This window comes from Neofelis nebulosa, chromosome 4 (genome assembly GCF_028018385.1).
Source record: "Neofelis nebulosa isolate mNeoNeb1 chromosome 4, mNeoNeb1.pri, whole genome shotgun sequence".
Taxonomy (NCBI): Eukaryota; Metazoa; Chordata; class Mammalia; order Carnivora; family Felidae; genus Neofelis; species Neofelis nebulosa.
Genome location: NC_080785.1, coordinates 24,639,034 through 24,660,472, shown reverse-complemented (window position 1 = coordinate 24,660,472; position 21,439 = coordinate 24,639,034). Strand labels below are relative to the sequence as shown.

General features: G+C 44.2%; 1 protein-coding gene across 2 annotated transcripts in view; it reads right to left on the bottom strand.

Annotated features, from left to right (window-relative positions):
- Positions 1-8,644: 8,644 nt before the first annotated feature.
- RBM28 (RNA binding motif protein 28) overlaps positions 8,645-21,439 on the bottom strand; it is a 31,183-nt gene continuing 18,388 nt past the window's right edge. For both annotated transcript variants that reach the window (XM_058724382.1, XM_058724383.1), the window contains exons 13-19: positions 21,136-21,200; positions 18,937-19,095; positions 16,659-16,808; positions 16,272-16,346; positions 13,470-13,726; positions 12,745-12,844; positions 8,645-10,379 (exon numbers count right to left, since the gene is read on the bottom strand). In XM_058724382.1, the coding sequence (XP_058580365.1) occupies positions 10,245-10,379; positions 12,745-12,844; positions 13,470-13,726; positions 16,272-16,346; positions 16,659-16,808; positions 18,937-19,095; positions 21,136-21,200 (941 nt within the window). In that variant the 3' untranslated portion in view covers positions 8,645-10,244. The remainder of the gene's footprint in view (positions 10,380-12,744; positions 12,845-13,469; positions 13,727-16,271; positions 16,347-16,658; positions 16,809-18,936; positions 19,096-21,135; positions 21,201-21,439) is intronic.

Here is a 21,439-nt window from a genome sequence, read left to right as displayed (position 1 = left end):
CCCTGCCCCCAAGAACATTGATGTTCCCTGGAATGTTGGGGCGCGCTGGCTCACCACTAGGGGCCTCCCCCCGCCACCGGCGATTGCTTTCACTGCATTCACTTAAATGCCTGCTCTCTACATTTGCCCTGGGAGCTGGTCAGACAGAAGGAAAGACACCGCCCCCCACCCTCCTATAGCTGTACCCCAGCAGAGAGGACAGGCCCAGAAAGAGACTGTCAGTGGCGCCACTGAGGGATCTATTGGTGTTCCAGGTGCACAGAGGGGACAGGTTCAGCTAATTAGCCTAGGTCCGGGATGTATATTCTGAACTATATGGAAACGCATGGGGTGCTTGGTGCAGGTGGGGAGTCTCCTGTTCCAGAAGGTGTGCGAGCAGGTGGCAAAGGGACCTCCTGTCTACCTACACAGATTTCCCTTCTGTCTTCATCTGGGCCCTGGGTGTGGGGAAAGGGATGGGATACGGATTTGCTGAATGAGATGATCCTTAGCAGACGCCCGACTGAGTGCTCAGGAATTGTCAGCTGCTATTTTCTGAACCACTGTACTTGATTGAGTTTAGGGCACCTATCGTCTTGCGGAGAGTAAGAGAACAGGAGGTAAAGGGTTCTTCCCCTTCGCCAGCCACATCCACACACAGCTGGCCACAGGGCAGGAGAGCCCGGCAGGCAGCTGTCCCCACAGACGGGGAGCAAGGGTGTGTGATTTCCTGAGCAGCCTCTTCAAGCTTAACATCCCTTTAATAGTCCTCGTTAAGTGCCCGCCCCACTCACCCCAGAGATTTTCATGACTATGGAAAATAGCCATTATCTGACCTCCAGGGCAATGAAAATATCTGCAGAATTCCAGGAAAGGCTGTTATAAAACCGAGTAGGGCCAATCCACCCTTACAGAAATGCAAAGCCAGGGTAAGGAGGAAATCATAAAGTAAATGTATTCACTGCTCCAACTCTCTTCACCGATTTTGATGTATATGAGTACATTTGGCCTCTGGTAGCATTGGAGAGGGAGAGACAGGGAGAGGCAGAGGGAGAGAAACAACAACAAAAATCAGTGATGACTCCTTTCTTTTGCCCTGGAGGGGAACGGAGGTGGTAAAGCAAAGGACTCAACGTTTAAGTTAATAATTTATCATGAAAACTTGGCATTATTGATTCCATGAATGAGGTTTTAAAAGGTTTTGCTGCCATCCAAAGAACATGTGAGAATAAAAATGTCCTTCCCTTTCTTACCACGTAATTTGAAAAAGACAAACCATTTTTTATCCTAAAAATGTTCGATGTACCTGGCAAAAAGTGTTTTCAAATACAAGACAGCTCCTTAAATAGGCCCCAGAGATAACTTGGGGCCAGGTTGGAGTCCTGCTCTGGTGGCCAGGGGATCTTAGGAGGGGCATCCAATTGTACCAGCTGTGAGACGGTGGGAGGAACGATTGCCCTCTGATGACCTCAGCCAGGACTGTGGCAAAGGGGAGAGTAGGCAAAGGCTCTGAAAAAGCAGCCCCCCCCCCCCCAGCCGGCCTTTCAGGGAGAGGAGTGGCGCTCCAACCCAGCCCGCATGGGGGTGGGGACGGGCGGGTCCGGATGCTGCTCTCCACCTGTCACAGCGGGACCACCTGCCCTCAGGCAAGCTTCTCCAACCACAAGGCCGTCCCCACTCTGCCTCTGGGAAGGGTCAGGAGGCGAAATGAGAAGATGTTCTCTTTTGTGTTCTTTCTCCCATCAAGGAAAAGCCCCTCAAGTCTCGAGTCTCGGCTGCCCTCTCCCATGGGTGAGGGGGGGTGGCTGAGGTTGATGGGCAAGCCCCAGTCTTGCTTTGCCCACACTCCACTGCTGGTAGAGGGGAGCTGCTGTGATGACGTACAAAATGGAAGGTTTTTATAGGAAGGAGTGCGGAGCAAGAAAGTTATTAGCAGAAGAAAAAAGAAAAGAAAAGAAAAGAAAAGAGAAGAGAAGAGAAGAGAAGAGAAGAGAAGAGAAGAGAAGAGAAGAGAAAAGAAAAGAAAAGAAAAGAAAAGAAAAGAAAAGAAAAGAAAAGAAAAGAAAAAAGAAAAGAAAAGAAAAGAAAAGAAAAGAAAAGAAAAGAAAAGAAAAGGCAAAGTCACCTCCCCTAAGGTATAAGGGCAGGGGGTCTAATTAGGTGGGCTCATCATTTTTCTTTGGGGGATGGAGAGGGCCCATGTAGTGCTTATGAGAAAATCCCTGATTGACAGGCTAAGATTCACATTTCTGGGGGAGACCAAAACTGCAATCAGGTTAGGCATTAAGCCCGGGTTTGGTGACTTGGCTTTAAGCGACACCATCGTGGGCCTGTGGTTTGCCTGGGGTCTGATTAAGCGAGGGAGGCTGCTTCCAGACTTCCAGTGGACATCACCGGCCTGGTAGGAGCCAAAGCACTCCGCCTCTAAGTTGTTCTTCATTTCTGGGTGGCGTTACTCAACTCTGAGGGAACACAGGCCTGCTCTGCTCCCCAGAACCCTGCTGCAGAGCCGGTGGTGTTATGAGGGCTAGACAACCTCACATACTTGGCAACTGGTGGCCATTGGGTTACTGGAGCAGTTATGTTTGTTGGGATGCCTTTAAAAGTTACTGTCTACAATTCTGACACCAACTACAATTCTGCACCCAAGTCCAACGTGTGGATTTCCCCAGACTACGTGATTCTCCGACACCGGTTCAGTCGTCCTGCAATTCAATTCTGACACCATCTACCTGGAGATAACGTCAGATTCCACAGGTTAAAGGGCTCAGTTCTATAAGACTGCCTCCCACCTCCGCCCCCTTTAGATGCTGGTCACAAGCCCAGGTTGTCACCTGTGCTTCCGAACCAACTAGCTATAAGATCAGAGGTTCCGGCGAGCGCCCCCCTCACTTTGGGTTTGATTAATTTGCTAGAGTGGCTCACAGAACTTACATTTTACTCACTAGATTGCCAGCTTATTATAAAAGGATAGAACTCAGGAATCGCCGGACAGGAGAAATGCATAGGACATGGTATGGGGAAAGGATGTGGAGTTTCCATGCCCGCTCCAAGTGTTCTACTCGCCCCTAATCTCCACGTGTTCACCAACCTGGAAGCTCTCCAAAACCCATCATTTTGGGTTTTTATGGATGCTTCATTACATAGGCCCAAGTGACTAAATCATTGGCCACTGGCGGCTGAACTCAATCTCCAGCCTCTAAGCACATGGTTGGCTGTTCTGGCCACCAGCCCTCATCCTTAGGTGCATCCAAAAATCACTTTTTTTTTTTTTTTAAAGTTTATTTATTATTTTGAGAGGAGGGAGGGGCAGAGAGAGGGAGAGAGAGAATTCTAAGCAGACTCTGTGCTGTCAGCATGGAGCCCAACACGGGGCTCGAACTCACAAACTGTGAGATCATGACCTGAGCCCAAACCAAGAACCAGATGCTTAACCAACTGAGCCACCCAGGCACCCCCAAAAATCACCTCACTAACAGAAGACATCTTAAATTGCTCTCTTCACAGGAAATTCCAAGGGTTTTAGGAGCTCTGTGCCAGGACCAGGGGGCAAGGACCAAATATATATTTATTATAAATCACAATGTTATTAGAAGGGTGCACCAGCATTCTGTCCTCTCATTACAATAGGAGAACAACGTTCTGGACCTCTCTCTCCGTCTAAGGTGCCAAGTGCCATGACAGGGTCTTCCCCAACATGAGTTAGCATACAAAGAATCTTTTCTGAAGTCGTCTCATCAAGACACAGCATCTGAATATCTTTTGGTTGAAGAGTGATGTGGACAGTAGAGTGTCAATCCAGGAGAGAGGAAAAGGAGGGGAAAATGGAGAGGTTAGGAGTGAGCAGACACTTGAGAATCTGTTTCTTACAGCTAGGTTTTTGTGGAAAGAGCCTTTAACATCCAGCCCTATGCAGGAGGGCGGGGAGTCCCTTGGGCAGAGGGGGACAGGAATCAGATGGGTTCTGGCCACAAGGCAGACCAAGCAGCATCTGAGCAGACTGAAGGTCAGACAACAACGCAGGGAAGAGGAGGAGGACAAAAGGAGAGATGGGGAGGAACTGACATTTATTGAGCACCTACTGTAAGGAAGGAGATTGGGCAAAAGGAAAACAAAAGGACAAGCTGGGGAGAAGTCACTGAGGCAGATATGTCTGGTTTACCCCTCGTCTTCATCATCCTCGATAACCAATCTCTACAGTCAGCCATGTGCCAAGTCCTGAGGCTGGGATTACAGGAAGCAGGTCCTTGCCACTGGAGGCTCACAAGTCTCCTTGAGGAAGCAAGACCTAAAGATACGACAAGCCATAGTAGCATATGCTCTGTCAGTGGATGCCAACTAGTTAAGTGTCAGAAACTGAGGGACGGATTGCAGTTCCCTGGTTTGGGGAGGGCCCCCGGGGAGAAATCCGGCTTGAGTTTGGATGCTGGGTAGCACACAAGTGGAAAGGAGGGACAAACTGGCGTGGACAGGAACAGCAAAAAGGATATGGGCGGTGTGTTCAAAGGACTGTGACCAGCAGTTTATTATTCTGGTTCTATCGCTTTGTGTTTTGGGGCCCTTTCACATACGTCACCTCAGGAAATGACTCTCTTGTCCTTCATAAGCCAAGCTAAACCCTGAAACGGATGGCCTTCAGGGAGTTCCACAGAATGAAATGAACTCCTACTATGTGTAAATCATTGTTAAGTATTGCAGAGTATGCAGAAAAGCGTAAAATATAGTCCCTGCCCTCAAGGGCAGAAAGGATTTTCCTTCTGTCAGAAGGCCAGTGAAAGAGATTCGGGATGACTCTGCAGCAGTGGAGTCCTATGTCTGATAAATGGCAGCAGGTTCTGGGCAGCATGGACAAGTCCAAGGAAAATTAGATTAGCCATCTATCAATGTTCCACTTGTGGGTGGTCCAAGGTATTCTGGTGACTCTGCAGTTTTCTTCTCAGAATTAGTTACCGGGCTCAGTCCTGTGTCTTCCATATTCTTCCCCAGGACATTCCTTCTTAAGCACAGAAGCCTGTCTGCAGCCAAACACCAGTTCAGAATCAGAAGCCAAAGTAATTGCAGATGTACCCATGACCCATCCATGGCTGGGCCACTGAGTAACACCCCAATCAATGAGCAGTCTCAGACTCCGCAATTCATCCTGGTAAGGAAGAGGCCTTAGAACAAGAACGAAAGAACCAAAATAAGACCACACATATGGATAACTTCTAAACTGGTCAACCTTGGACAAAGAAGTCTGAAAATCTCTATCTGGCCTGACAGAAACACAAAGCAACCTCATCCTGGCCCTTAAAGCATCAGCTGGGTCTGAGTAAGAGAAAGCACAGGTGAGCACCATCTGAAACTAACTGAAATGCAAATTCATCTTGGGCATCCCCACAGTCTGATGATGGAGCTACTGGCACGATGGAGCGGAGAAGATTCCAGGAACTTTCCAAGTAGCATGGGCGGAGTTGCTACTTATATGACAGAAAGGGCAGATGTCTGTCAATCGGTTCTCAAAAAGTGAGTTACGGGGATATAAAGCAGAGCACTAGCCACATGGGTCAGTCAGTAGGCAGGAGACTGAAGATGGCCTGCACTCACTCTGGCATATTTGACCTCCTGCTTCCCCAGATGACTGAGGGCTAAATAGATGGGATCTCTGGGACCTTGAGGGTCTGGGCTCTGAATGTTTGGTTGGAAAAACTCTTTTCAAGGCTAAAACGTACCAAAGGATGTTTGGACGTATTCTGAAGAATGAATTCACATTCAGCCATAAAAAAGAAGGAAATCTTGCCATTTGCAGCAACATGGATGGAGCCAGAGAGTATAACGTGAAGTGAAATAAGCCAGTCAGAGACAGACAAATACTATATGATATCACTCATATGTGAATTCAAGAAGCGAAACAAACGAGCAAAGGAAAAAGAGGGAGAGACAAACCAAGACTCTTAACTAAAGAGAACAAATTAATGGTGACCAGAGGGGAGATGGGTGGGGGGATGGGTGAAAAAGGTGACGGGATTCCGAGTACATTTATCATGACGAGCACTGAGTAATGTATAGAATAGCTGAATCACTATGTTGTACACCTGAAACAAATGTCACACTATACGTCAGCTATACTGGAATTAAAACTTAAAGAAAAAAAAAGAATGAATTCATACACTCTAACTGTAACAGAAGCAGCTGACAGATCTCACTTCAAGACAGTGAAACATAATGCTAGCTGCAGGCTGACCCTAAACGAAGGGGCTGTACATCCTGGGTCAGAGCGGATTCTTCAAGACCACCAAGTAGCCCCCCAAAAAGCAAAGAAAGCACACAATCTTACAACTCTTTTTTTTTTTTTTTTTTTTTTAAATTTTTTTTTTTTTTTCAACGTTTTTTATTTATTTTTGGGACAGAGAGAGACAGAGCATGAACGGGGGAGGGGCAGAGAGAGAGGGAGACACAGAATCGGAAACAGGCTCCAGGCTCCGAGCCATCAGCCCAGAGCCTGACGCGGGGCTCGAACTCACAGACCGCGAGATCGTGACCTGGCTGAAGTCGGACGCTTAACCGACTGCGCCACCCAGGCGCCCCACAACTCTTTATTTAACCAGGCTACCAAGCAGGAAGATGCTACCGAAACCTGCCAGTCTGACTGATGCCGTTCGGTCTTGGATGTTAACAAAAGGTTTGTTGTTGTTGTTTAACTACGTACCTCCACCTTCATGTTTAATTCAGAAAATTCCATTCCATGAAACTTTAGGCCCTGAGGCAAAGAAGTGAGCACAACTCTTGTGCATTAATACTCCCAAGGCAAAGGTAAATGGAGCTGCCCAGATAACCCGTGGTAAGGTGTCCCCAAGGACGATACCATATAAGGAATCCGGTTGTTGAGAAAGTGATGACTGGTCCACATATCACTCATATCACTTTTTAAAAGAACTGAGCAATAACTTTCCAAGCAGTTGAACGATGTTTTAAACATACTGGGTTGCTAAAGCTATCAGAAGAAGCATCCAGATCTAAGAGAATAAGGCAAAACTATATGAATGAACCCCAATTTTTATCTATTCTAAATATTAATTTATACTTTTGAATGTTAATTATATATATTTGTATACCCCCAAAAAGTATCTGGTGAGCAGAGTTGGCAAAGGCAAAACAGGTTAGCTGACCGGCAGGTGGTAGATATTCTTACAGAATTATACCTTAATTATTATCATACCTATATGATTATTATTATATTATATACCTATATTATTATTATTATACCTTAATAAAGTATCTTACTCCCTCCACAGTGCACAGACCTTCCTAGGACAGAAGTGTGGCCAAGCTATTGTAAGAACATTTCAAACTCGCCAAGTCTCCAGTCTCGAGATAACGCTGGAGATACAGCCCCTGTCCTTTTGTTCTCTCCCAAGAAAGGTTTAAATATTTCCAGGGTCTTTCCTTTATCCATTTTTAAATCGATAAAGGGCATTTTTGAGCACTCACTGCAAGATACTGCATTGGCCATATCCCAAGGGTTGCAATGATTCTGAAGAAAGCATCATTTATCACAGCATCAGGTTGGACTAGAGATTCCAGAACTTTGGACAACATTTCCAACTCTTCTCTGACCTACTGAGTACTGTTTCTTCCTCTGCCCATTTTTTTTTTTTTTTCATTCAGAAAATATTTACTTATTACCTTTATGTGCCAGGTTCAATTCCAGGTGCTGTTGTTTCCAGGACCAATGAGAGATCAAGTTCCTCTCACAAAGCATACATTCTAACTAAGAGAACAAACAAATAATTTCAGATAGACCTGAATGCTAGAACAAAAATAAGCAGAGTAACACAGTTCAGTGATGGGGGCAGGACAGAGGGGAAGAAAAGCCCTTCTTTAGCCAGGAAAGAGCTCCAGGAGGGGTTTACAGCTCAGTTACAGATCTGAGTTGATTAGCAAAAGATCTGAGGGAAAAGCTCTCCAGGTGAAGGGAACAAACACAAAGGCTCTGAGGTGGCAGAGACAAAGGAACTGGAGGAAGGCCTGGCGGGAGAGATGGATAAAGACAAGTAGGGGAGGTGATAGGGGCTCCAGAACTGAGGGCACTGCATGTTACAGGAAGGAGTTAACATTTCAACCAAAGTGAGATGAGAAACCACTGAAGGGTTTTAAGCAGGAGCTACACCATCCCAACCCTGGGGCAGACTTATTGAGGACCACGTGTATGAAGGACACTAAACAGAGAATGAAGAGGTTTTCTCTAGAAAGGGGCCTCAGGGACCAGGGTGAGACATGAAGCACATCTTCAGGTCATCCTGGGGCCAAACATTAATGGGCTGGCCAATCCTTACCCCCTCCTCTAGCCCAATCCCCTGGAACTGGAATCCCCTGGCAATATCATGGACTTACTCTACTCGGACTGTTCCAGACATGGAGCAGCCACACTGAAGTTCTTCTCAAATCTGATTCCTTGTGACTTTTACTCATCTGCTTCCCCGTATCCTTCTGGGCTCTACTAAAAGCTAATAAGACCCCAAGAATTCCCTTCTCAGGCACGTCAGTACGAGTTTCCTTGAGTTACTCATGTGACTTTTTAAACTTTTTATTATGGAAAATTTCAAATGTCCACAAAATCAGAGCTAATAGATAATCTCCATTTACCTACAACCAGCTTCAACAATAATCAACTCGTGACTCACTGTTTTCCGTCTGACATTTTTATTTCCTTCGCCAACTTGGTCATCACTTTTGTCTTACACATGTGCTCTGGCCAACCCAGAGTCCTAGCAGCTGACTCACCAGAGACATCCCATTTCCACTACAACAGCCAAACAGTCCGATTACACGTGTGGCAGCCACACTGTTGCTTCATCACGTGAATTCGGTGGACCCAACTTTCCCACCAGAACTTATGCAGTAGGGTTTTTGAACCCAAGTGAAGGAATTTATGTTTGTTCCCAGTGATTTTCACCTTATCAGGTTTAGCCCATTCCTCAGGCTATCATGATCTTTTTGGATCTACACTGGTATTTATTCACCATCCCTCCCAGCTTTTGCGATACCTCTAAAATTTTGGAAGTAACCAATCATCTCTATCCTGAGTTTAAAAGAGGAGTATGGGGGCACCTACCTGGGTGGCTCACTCGGTTGAGTGTCCAACTTCGGCTCCGGTCATGATCTCGCGGTTCTGGAGTTCAAGCCCCAGATTGGGCTCACTACTCTCAGTGCAGACCCCACTTCGGATCCTCTGTCTCCCTCTCTCTGCCCCTCCCCAAACTGTATGCTCGCTTGCGCTCTCTCGCTCGCGCGCTCTCTCTCTCTCTCTCTCGCAAAAATAAAGACAACATTTAAAAAAAGGAATATGAATTACAATGAATGAGTTAGAAAAAGAGTAGAGGCAAAAAGGATAAGAGAAAAACTTTACATTCCTTACGCTATAGATAAGAAACCTAAGGCTCAGAGAGTCTGTGTTTGGTTCAAGGCCACCCATTAGGTTAAGGGCAGGACAGGCTCGACCCTAGGCCTCATGCTCAGAGCTCCTTCCATCAGACCTGACCTCTGTAAGTCCTAAGGAGGAAAGAAAATGTGGGTTATCACCAGCTAGGCTAGTGTCTGTGGGGCACTGCAGACTGATTTCTACTCAACTACTAATAATAACCCACTCATCTGGCAAACAATGATCAGATGTTGCTCTCTGCCAGGACTCACTGCCCTCAGTGACTTTCCCAGTCACTGGGAGAAAGTGGGGGAGAGAGAGAGCAATCTCTCAGAGATCAGGCTGGAAATCATTTTTCTCCATTCTTACTTAATGCCTGTAGTATGTGGAACTATGTAACTGAATGAGAGGAAAGTCAAAAACGTTCAATAATAAAGGATTCACATCTATTAGAAATGATCATTTGTTATTAAAAACAGCCACAAAAGATCTCATTTAAAGAAGACCCTTAACAAAATAGACATCTTAAAAATTCACCCCTCAAGAATGCTCTTTACAATTTTTTCCATTTGAGAAACAAAGGATTGAGTAACAGTTATAGACACAATTCACACAGTAACCTGGATAATACACAAGAAGCATCCAAATGCTTTTCTGAGCTTTCTCTTTGTGGGTCACTAATCACCCACCGGGGAGGGCCCAAAGTTCAAACATGTAGAGCCCAGGGGGCCTCTCACCAAAGTGGTGGTGAACTGGGTAGGAAAGGGAGTATCCTATCAGAGGATAACATGAGGGCGTGGAGGGAGATCTGGGAGCTTTACCAAGAAGTGCACAATCCAGCTTCTTATCCAGTCTGCTACCATCATCAACTATCAAACCATTTGCTCCTCTTCGCAAGAGGTACTCCTTTAGAAGGTCCCAATAATTTCTGCTTATACTGTTCGACCAGCTGGTTGAAGCGGATTTCAGTCTTATTTCCCTTAGCTTTTCTCCTAGGTGTCTATAAATGAAATAGGGGAAAACAAGATTATGAATTTCAAGCACTGAATATCACCTTACCCTTAACACCACCCAAGAGAGAAAATAAGAAATCCTGTTCACCACAAGAGGTGAACTTCCAGAGAGTGACCCTTAGAAAATGCAAAATGAATTGTCCACTGGCAAGAAACCAGACCAGGAATGCCTAAGAGAAGGACCCCTCTAAAACACTGCAGGTGCTCCTGAGCTCTAGCCCTTAGATGCTCACGTGAGTCTTCTTGCAAAAGAGTCAGCCCAGAGTCTAGACCTTCTCGCTGGCCCTTTCCCTTAACAAGAATACTGCTTATGGGATTTCAGAGACAGAGCTCCATAAGATAGTACAACATGGATCAGAATTCCCAGAGACAGATTCCTTGAGGAGGAGGAGGAGAAGCTAATGCTTCCTTTGCCCTTGAAACTTAACAGAAAGGGACTAGGGAAGGAGAAAAGAATGCTTGACCTCAGATGTTCAAGAATGTAGAACAACCATTTTCTACTAAAAGAAAACTAGGGCTGCTTGGGAAAATGGCTAATGCCAGGACCAGGGGAAAAATTATGTAAGATGAGCTGCAACATCGGGTTGTACCAGAAAGCAAGGACACTACCACAGACAGGCTCATATCAGAAAGCATCGAGAGCCACCCTGAAGGGCCTTCTGCTGGCCTAAGATGGGACAGGAATAATAACTATATTTGACTGAAACATATCAAGTATACAAAAACTTACGAATCTATGATACTAAAAAAATCTCACTGGTAGGGCACCAAATCACTACTCTGAAAACGGACAAAGAGAAATGAAATCAAGCATTTATCCTGCCTTTCCAACACAAATGGTATTGCATGGTAACCAAATAGTTGACAAGGGAAAATTCTTTTCTCTAAAGTTCTACTAAAACAATGTAGAAGAACTGAGGAAAAACAAAAACAAAAACAAACCCCTAAAAACCCACCATCTGGAACCCATATTGAAATCACAGATCTAGATAGCAATCATCAGTATGTGCTAAAACCATCAGGTGAGAAGCTGATGGGAACTTTACAAACAGAAGACAGGCAGACAACCCCTAAGCTTACAGATCTACTGATCAACCCCTGAGCATCACTAAATGTGGGGCAACCAGACATTATGTGCCTTAGGGTGTCAACGCACCAGAAAGCACCCAGCACTACCCATGAAATACTCTTGCCAAGAAAAGTGAACTTTAGGGGCACCCGGCTGGCTCAGTTGGTGGAGCGTATGACTCTTGATCTTGGGGTTGTGCCTTCCAGCCCCATGTTGGGTGTAGAGATTACTTAAAAATAAATAAAATCTTTCAAAAAAAAAAAAAGAAAATGGAACTTGACTCTAATCAAGCCGGGACATCTAGCTACCAGTTTACAGGCACTACATGGTTATCACAGGAACAAGTTAAATGATACCACAAGGAAGCAAGCAGCTAAAGTTAAAACGTAATACATTCTAAAGGGCAAATGACTCAGTTTCTCCAAGGAATTATCAGCATGGAAAAAAGGGAGGTGATAAGGAAGAGTATCATAGGGGGAAAAAAAGATTTAAGAGATATAAAAACCAAATGTAACGTGTGGACTCTTTCTGGACCTTGATTTGTACTAGCCAACTATAAAAGAACATTTATGAGGCAACTGGGGGCATTTTAATATGGGCTGCATATTAAATGATATTAAGGGCTTCCTATTAATTTCATTAAATATGAGAATGGCATAATATATGTATATTTTTAAGGCCTGGTAAGTTGGAGATGCATTCTGAGGTATTTTTCTGAGCAATATACCTCATTTTCTTATAAGGCATATTTACATGCAAAGCAGTTTGCTTTAATATGTTGTGGGCAAGGGACAGTATGTATGAGGAATAAGTAAAATAAGATAATTGTTGAAATAGAGTAACTGATACACTTGATCTTCTCCACTTTTTTATTTATAATATTTATTTTTTATTTATTTATTTTTCAGCATTTTTAAGTGCTCTCTATACCCAATGTGGGGCTCGAACTCACAACCCTGAGATCGAGTCAGCCAGGTGCCCCTATTTTTTAACTTAATCTAATTTTTTTTTTTTTTTAAGTAATCTCTATACCCAACATGGGGCTCAAACTCGTGACCCCAAGGTCAAGAGTTGCATGCTCTTCTGAGTTAGCCAGGTGTCCCAGGTTCTCTCCACTTTGAAAACTATATATTTACCTCAACATCCTCTATAAAGCTGTAGTCCTGCATGTAGATGCAATCCAGAAGCCCTTTCTTTTTGCTTAACTAATCAGGGCACAAAAGTGGCTGCCAGCCCCGGGCAGAGCTATGCTATACCAAAGCCCCGTGCCCTACAGAACTCACCTGCTTGGAAGGTAATTTCTGCTTCTCTTGCTTCTGCTGGTTTATCTGGGGCTTTGGCTTTTTGGGAGGGAGAGACTTCACTTTGCCTTTGTCCCGGAGCCTGAAATAAGAGGTCAAGTAAGTGTCACTCTGAGTTCTTCCTCTAACTGGCACCTCTGAGGCTGTCTAAGCCAGAAGATAAAATTCCTTTTCTAACACTGGCTCTAAGTCCATGACAAGTCATTCTAAAAAAGAATACTGTAACAGAATATCCTAAGGCTCAACATTTGTATATGTTCTTGTTTCAGCTTAAAACCTCACAGGATCCTCAAAAACCTTCACTTATTTAACAAATATTTTGTAAAGACTGACTTTTGTGGATAGCACTAATCTGTTGCCTCGAATAGGATCTGCAAGATAACCTTGAGTAGGTGGGCCTCAGCCAACAGAGACAGCCCTGCGGATGGGAGGAGGCTCTTCAGGAGAGGGAAAAAGGCACGAAGGCCTGCCCTAGAAGGCTGCCCCGAGGTCCCCTCTGCTAGTGCTTCTTCCAGCCTCCCGGTGGTCCAAGAGCACATCTCTGCTAGTGTAGAGATGCCTGCACACGAACCCCTCGTGGGGGACTGACATGGTACTAAACATCCCTTTCATCCAAACAAAAGCTACAATAGGAAAGCATTAAGTGAGAACAAACCCTTTTAGAAGCCACCCACTGCTCTATGCCACAGTCCTGCCTGTGGCCTCACCTGATTTTGGGGCCTCGGTGTGAGGGGAGCACCAGGACCTTCCTTCTCTTCTTTCCATCAGGCAGCTCCACCTGCTCCACTTCAGCCTTGGTCTGGAACCCCGTCCACGAGGTAGAATGCACCTTTCCCTTCTGCTCCAGGGCGGCCTTGCTTTGTTCCTGTGTGTGGTTTTGAGCTGCTTTCCGCTGCCGGTCTTTTCCAAGCACTGGCTGTTCCTGCTGGGGCTCGCCAGTTGCAGGCTTGGATTTCACTTTTTGCTGCATAAAACAAGAGACTGCCATCCGGTTTCTGGATGAGGCTTATTTGCTGGAAACACTCAGCAGAAAAGGAGCTTTATGTGAGCGTAGTGAAAAAAGGGGACTTCTTCCCCTGAATAGTTACAAATTATAGGAAAGTGAATACATAGTAACAGATGGTTACCAGTTTGGGGGACATGAAACCACTACTTCCCTCCCCATATGCAGAGACAGGGGAGAGTACATGTATGTCCATGACTCAAAAGCCAGTAGGAACATGCCAGTAGCATGGGACAATTACCAAAGGTGTAACACATGTGTGAGAGGAATCCCAGAGGGAGAAGAAATATTTGAAGTAACCGGGTTGAAAGTTTTCCAAACCTAGTGACAGATACTAAACCACAGATCCAGGAAGCTCAGCCAAATATATACCAGTAACTCTACACCCAGGCACATCATACAAAACTGCAGAAAATTAAAGACCAAGTGAAAATCTGGAAAGTAGCTGGGGGGAAGGGGAGGGTAGAGAATACCTTACCTACAGAGGATTACACTGAACTCTTCAGAAACCATGTAAGAAAGAAGAGAACACAGAAATATTTAAAGTTTTGGCAGGGGGGGGGGGGGAGTCACCAACTTAGAATTCTGTATCTAGTATAATTATCATTCAAAAGTGAAGGAGAAATAAAGAATTTCTCAAAAAAATAAATAAAAACCACACACACACACACACACACACACACACCAAAAAACTAAAGGAAGGAATCTGTCACCAGGGGACCTATCTTGCAAGAAAGGCTAAGTGAATTTCTTCAAAGGAGGAAGATGACCTAGGTCAGAAACTCAAATCTACATAACGAAAGGAAGAACACTAGAGAAGGAATAAATGAAGTGAAGATGCGGAAAAGATGCTATGAGAAGGAAGGCATAAGGTGTGTTACAGATTTATGTTGCACTGTAGTAGAAGAAGAAAAAGCAGATTTACATGAAATTAGTGTAATAATTGACACAACAAAGATCTGCTATGAGCCTGTACTGTGCCAGTGTCAGTTTCTAAGGTAAGGGTCCAGAGGGAAAGAACAGTGTTTCCCTTTCAGTACTTTCAGCCTAGTGGAGACAAGAGACACACAAACAAAGCAAAGTAAAAACCTAAAGATCTTAGGGAAGTTCACAAAAGTACAAGTAAGGAGGTCTTACCTCTTCTGAGAGAGGTAGAAAAATGCTAGAGGAAGCACATTTGATCTGAACATGAAAACTGTGCAGAAGTATCCTTGAGCCAAGGGAAAGGGGCAATTTTACACAGAAAGAGCAGTATAGACACACGTATAGGCAACAAAAGAGCCATCTGAGTAGTTTTCTAAGTCACTAGCTTCAGAATCACTCCACAGCAATAGCTTACAGCAGTAAATAAGTCTATATCTAGAACAACAAAGCTGCCTTGAACAAGAACCAGATCCCAGGTTTTCCGACCCAAGACCACTGTATTAACCACCGAAACTGCTCTTCTATTGGTCAGTCCACCGTACACACCACAAAGAGTACAAATATTTGGTATATAAGCAAGTTAAGATATGCCATCAATGGAGGCCGTAGGAGTTATGGTATCAAGAATAACCTGGCCTCCTACGCCCTGGGGCAAGATGGGTAAGAAAATGAGTGCTGACTGTGTGCTGACCATGCACTGTTACCACTTAATCCCTGGCAATCATGCGAGGTAGACGCTGTTGATCCTATTTTACAAACGAAACTGAAGCTGAGAAAGGTACTAACTTGCTAAGGAACTCAGAGGAAGAGCCTGAGCCCGACCATGACCGTAAGTATTCCTGTGCTTGTTCTTTCCTTGACACCACACTGGCTTAAAAACAACACTAAAACACTATCAGGCATCACACTTCGGGAGCCATCTAAGAATTCTGGAAGAGATAGATGAAATCTACAGCAATGTAAAACTTTCATCTGGGCCACTACCTCTGACATGTACCATCACCAAACACTGTACTGGCATTGCTCATCGCTAATAATATCAGCCTGATTCTCCTCTCTCCTTCCTTTCCCTCCTGTGGAACTATCACAGGATAGGCTAGCAGAGGAGAAGATGGCCTGAGAGTTCTAGGGAACTAAGAGTAAAGGGTAACAAAGAACCGAATCAGGTAGAGAGACCTATTTCAAGGGTGCAGAACCACAAACCGAACAAAACAGGAGTTTAAATATATTGTTTTAACTGAAATAGTTTTTTTTTTAGGCTTATTTATTTTGAAAGACAGAAAGTGTGCACGCGAGTAGGGGAGGCGCAGAGAGAGAGGAAGAGAGAATCCCAAGAGAGAATCTGCACTGTTGGTGCAGAGCCTGATGCAGGGCTTGAACTCACAAACCGTGAGATCATGACCTGAGCTGAAATCAAGAGTTGGACGGACACTTAACCAACTGAGCCAAGGTGTCCCTGAAACAAATTGTTTTAACTGAGCTATACACTTAAAAATAGTAAATTTTATGTTATGTGTATCTGGCCACAATTAAAAACAAACAAACAAACAAACAAAAACAGAAAAACATTTCAATGCTGTACCAGGCTGCGCTGAATCCTCAGTTCCTTTATTTTAAGTTTCCTTCGATCTTCCAAAGAGAACTCCACTATCGGTCTCTGTGTCAAAAGGAAAATGTCATTCAATAGATTTCTTAATTTCTGAGTGCAATGATCTAAGCTGTCCTCCACTACTCCCCTCTCTCCTGCTCACTTACTCTACTTAAAGGAAGGGGGCCAGTTCTGCAAGCAGGCTGTCCAATTTAGATTTCAATTCCTTCTAATCATCAGCTGAATCACTGCTATTCCCTCCACCGACTGGCTACTCTTCCCCACCACACACAAGTCAGAGGACACTGGACATAAAGGAGAGAAATGGTTTTCTGCAAATGGCCCTCAGAGGATCAGGTCTCCCCACAGGAAAAGGCTCACCTTCAGAGGCCCAAAGATCTCGGGATTGTTGTTGATGTGGCGAAGGGCTGTCAGGGCATGCTCGTGCTCCTGGAACTCTGCAAAGGCGTAGCCCAGGGACTGACCCTTAACCTTTCCATGCGCTCCTTTGAGATCTCGCATCACCCTACACTAAGAGTACAGCAAGAAAACAAAAGTCCTTGATTACAGGATAAGGACATGAACAGACTGACTAAGTAATCAGGTTACTGGAACAGAATCCTGATCTATATCACCATCACAACAGTCATACTGGAAAATATACTTACCAGTGTCTGTCTTAATAGAATACACCTACTAGAAAGCACAAAACCAATTAAATAGATACCTTCTGGCTTTCTAAGAGTTTACAGAGACCAACAAAAACCTATATATAAGCACGTAAATAAAACAAACTTCCTCCCCCCAAAATTATGACAGCTAACTGCTAATAATATAAGTTGAGAGGTTTATAGAACTTTAAACTATACAAGTTATCACTGAGGATGAAGCACCACCCATAGATCTCATCACTGAAGAAACCACTGAAAAAGGAAATTACTGAAGAAGGGAAAGAAGGCCTGATGGCTTTAGTTAAGAAATACATTCAGGTGTGGGGAAGAACCTGCCTAACATATAACCTAGAAAAACAGGAAGAAGCTTCAGCTGGCTTTGCTCAGAGCTCAGACTGTCTCTGGTGTGATGTTTCCCTAAATCCTTTACTTCAATGTAACAAGCATCCTGGGGCATTGAAGATACAACATCATAGCAGTCTATCTTAGGATACTGTTTATATGCTATTACTTCTAGAAGCTGTAGTTACCACATAATGGAGAAATGTAGGTATTAAGGACATGTGGATGCTGCATTTGGTATACTTCTGGTACTTCTCTGTCCCTAGAGCTGTGCCATGTACTGTAGAGAAACCAAGAAAAGCATAAAATGAGGTTCCTGTCCTCAAGAGGCTTATAATCTTGCTGACATACTATACCTTCATGAGGTGAGCATATGAAAGAATTAAGGAGAAAATTCAATACAGTGCTAACACTGTAAACTCCTAAATTTTCCTAACTGATGATATACAGGCACTTACTAAGTATTGTGGATGCTGATATGAGACATTTCACAAGTGACCCCTACACCAGTAACACTTTGAACAGTTTTACTAAGAGCAGTGTCAGATATGTGCTGATATGTCCACATTCTCTCATGTAATTCCCCAAATACCAATGCCATACGTTTTAAGAGATTTTCCAGGATTAGGAAAACAGCTTATAGTCACCAATCAGAGCAAAGCAGATTTATAATACTGGCTACGTTACTTATTCAATAGGTACTGATGAGAGATGACTATGTTCCAGGTACTCTGCCAAGGACTAGGAACAGTGGGATACCTACTCTCCAAGAGCTCAGGGTGGTCGGGAGAAATGACTGGCAGACAATTACAGGACAGTGTAATAGTAAGTGCTATGACAAAGGTTTACAGAGGGTGCTGTGGGGGCAGGGGAACAGTGTCTGCACTCACTGTGTAATCAAGTCTTGGTCTGAATCCAGTGTTTGTCTAATACAACTGTTGAAGACCCGTGTGGCTCTCTGTGCTTACCACATACCACTGAGGACTCTTTTTATACAGTACTGGCCTAAATGGCAGTAAAATGTTCTTCTAAAGACCAAACTACACAGATTATTTTCTCTGCAAAAAAATTAACATTACAGCACCTGCTATGATGCTAAGCACATAGCAAGCATGCAAATTAATTCATGAGGCAGACACTTCCTCGCATTCTGCTGCAACTTGGACAGTGTGTGTGAAAGGCCGTTCTTTTTTTTTTAAGACTGTCATTTAAAGTTTTTCTTTATTTTGAGAGAGAGAGAGAGAGAGAGAGAGAGAGAGAAGGGGCATGAGGGAGGGGCAGACAGAGAGAGAGAGAGGGAGAGAGAGAGGGAGAAGGCACATGGGGGTGGGGTGGGGGGCGAGAATCCCAACCAGGCTCTGCGCTGTCAGCACAGAACCTGACTCAGGGCTCAATCCCATGAACTGTGAGATCATGACCTGAGCCAAAATCAAGAGTCAGATGCTTAACCAACAGAGCCACCCAGGTGCCTCTGAAAGGCAGTTCTAAGAAGAGAAAATAAACAAGCAAACGTGAAAACTACCTTAACTGTTGACAACGTGTCCAAAAAAAATGCTGTCAATCTGCTAGCACCACAGTCTGAAATAAATGCTCAAAACGACCCATGATGAGTACTGAAGTTGTGGGTGGGCAGGGCCAACTCTCACCTCCTTGAGGCGCACCCCTTTTTCCCCTCGTGTGGCATTCAGCAGCAGCTTTCTGAGCTCTTTGTCATCCACAGCCTTTGGGAGGTTGTGCAGGCAGAGTCTGGTCTGGGAGACAAAGATATTCTGGTCCTTGAGTTTCTGATGTTTCAGCAGCTCAAACTGAAAGAACAATAAACTGTTAACAATACAATCTACCTTTTAAAAATGCAGGTTCCTAATTCTCCAAAAGGAACAAACTGTGACCACCCCCCCCCCCCAAATCCAATAACCACGCATATAGAAAAAAGAAATTGCCCACCCGCAGCCTTATGATGTGTAGCCTAGGGAAAGACAGGTTCAAAGAGGCCAGATGGTGGGTATGTGGTAAGATCATGGGCTCTGGATTCAGACTAAATTAGAAATCCATCCTAACTGGAGAAGTTACATGAAATTTTTTAAGCCTCAGTTTTTCCCCCTACAAAGTGGAACTTTAGATCCAAATACCAATCTCTCAGCACTGATGTAAGGCTGAAATGAAGTAATACACAAAAAATCCCAAACTCAAAAGCTGGCCTAAAGCAAACAATACATAATCCTGCGGTTAACGTCTATGCCCAGTCCTTATCTGTCCACCAACTCAAACTAATTTTCTAGTTTTTCCAAAAGGATGTGGAATTTATTTACAGAATACTTGCTAGAACGTTGTCTCGACTCTGCCACCTTGAGGCAGAAGACTGTCTATGATCACAGAGATGAATTCTGCTTCTAGAGCACTGGCCTCAAGGATGTTGCACCAGTCCCAGGGGTCCACTCTCCAAAGTGAGAGGATAACATTCTTTTCCTGCTTTGGTTTTAAAATTAGGTTAGTAGATGGAGGCGCCTGGTTGACTCAGTCGGTTAAGCGTCCAACTTGGGCTCAGGTCATAATCTCACTGTTTGTAGGTTTGAGCCCCGTATCAGGCTCTGTGCTGACAGCTCAGAGCCTGGAGCCTGCTTCAGATTCTGTGTCTCCCTCTCTCTCTGCCCCTCCCTAGCTCCTGATCTCTTTCTTTTTCTCTCTGTCAAAAATAAATAACATTAAAATTTTGTTTTTAATTAGATTAGTAGAAAAAAAGTTTTAAATTAAATTTTTTCTTTAATCAAGTCTCATTTCTGCTGTTCCTTATTTGGTAAAGGTCCTAACAAATTACAAAATGATCAGATTCTCTGAAAATGAATATTAAAGGGTTATTCGAAGTGGCTCTCATGCCTACATTTGACAGTCTTAAAAGAAACAACTGTGAATTATGATGCATATAATACAGTGAGTTTTTTGCTAGAAAAATTCATTCTAAGGGAAAATTAAATGTGTCACTATCACATTGTGATAGGCAATGTGATAAAGGGCATATAATGCCCCCCAAACACCATGGTTTCCAGATGTTCACTACTAAAAAAGTTGTAAACGTGAGTCTAGAAACTGTACACCGAAAAAACACACTGCCTCTTGGTGTCATTATATTCTCATCTCTGTTCTCCATCTCTGTACCTTCAGGCTCCAAAGCTAATTGTCTTTTTTTTTTTTTTAACATTTATTTATTTTTGAGACAGCAGATACAATGTGATTGGGGGAGGGGCAGAGAGAGGGACACACAGAATCCGAAGCCGGCTCCAGGCTCTGAGCTGTCAGCACAGAGCCCGACACAGGGCTCGAACTCACAGACAGGGAGATCATGACCTGAGCTGAAGCCAAGAGTTGGCCACCTAACCAATGAGGCACCAGACACCCCCTAATATGATTTTTCTAATCTGAACATAACCTCCTATCAAAAAAGGACATCTTAACTCTTCCAAGAACCCCATCTACCTCTTTCCCTACTAACTCCAGCCTATTCTCATCTTCCTTTCTTACGTCATTCTGTATTTACACTGACACCTAATTGTACACAGCCTTGGCCTCCATGCTGTAGAAAGCATACTATATGGCCAACACTTACTGCTGGGCATCGGGAAATTACACAATAAGACCCAGTCCTTATAATGGCATACAATGCTCATGTATTGTGTTCAGTGTTGGCTTCTTTGCTGTTTCACCTGTATGTTTTCCTCTAACAAGAGCATAAGCAGGGTCTGTGACTGATGCTTAGCTCTCTGATCAGCACCTCCAGCATTCAACAGTTATTATTTACTGATTTGTACAAAGTCATGCAGACCCCGTAGGCTGGCGCCTAATCTACCCACCCGTTCTCTTTTGGCCATATCAGCGGCACTCACACCCTCAGCAGCCTTAGTCCCAGCACGAATCACTGCAGAAAGAGGGAAAAAGGCCAAGACATCAGCAAGGGAATTTTCACTGAGCAACAAGAGGAATGTGATTTGAATGATGCAAGCTCTTTCTACAGGCCCAGAGGACTATGCTGGCCAGGACACAGTGGCATTTGGGTAGGTCCAGAAATAGGCTACAGGGCTAAGTTCTCAGCTCTGAGTTGCTCTCAAGGACTAAAAACTGAACATTTTGTGAATTTGTTCCTTTTCTCCTTCCCTC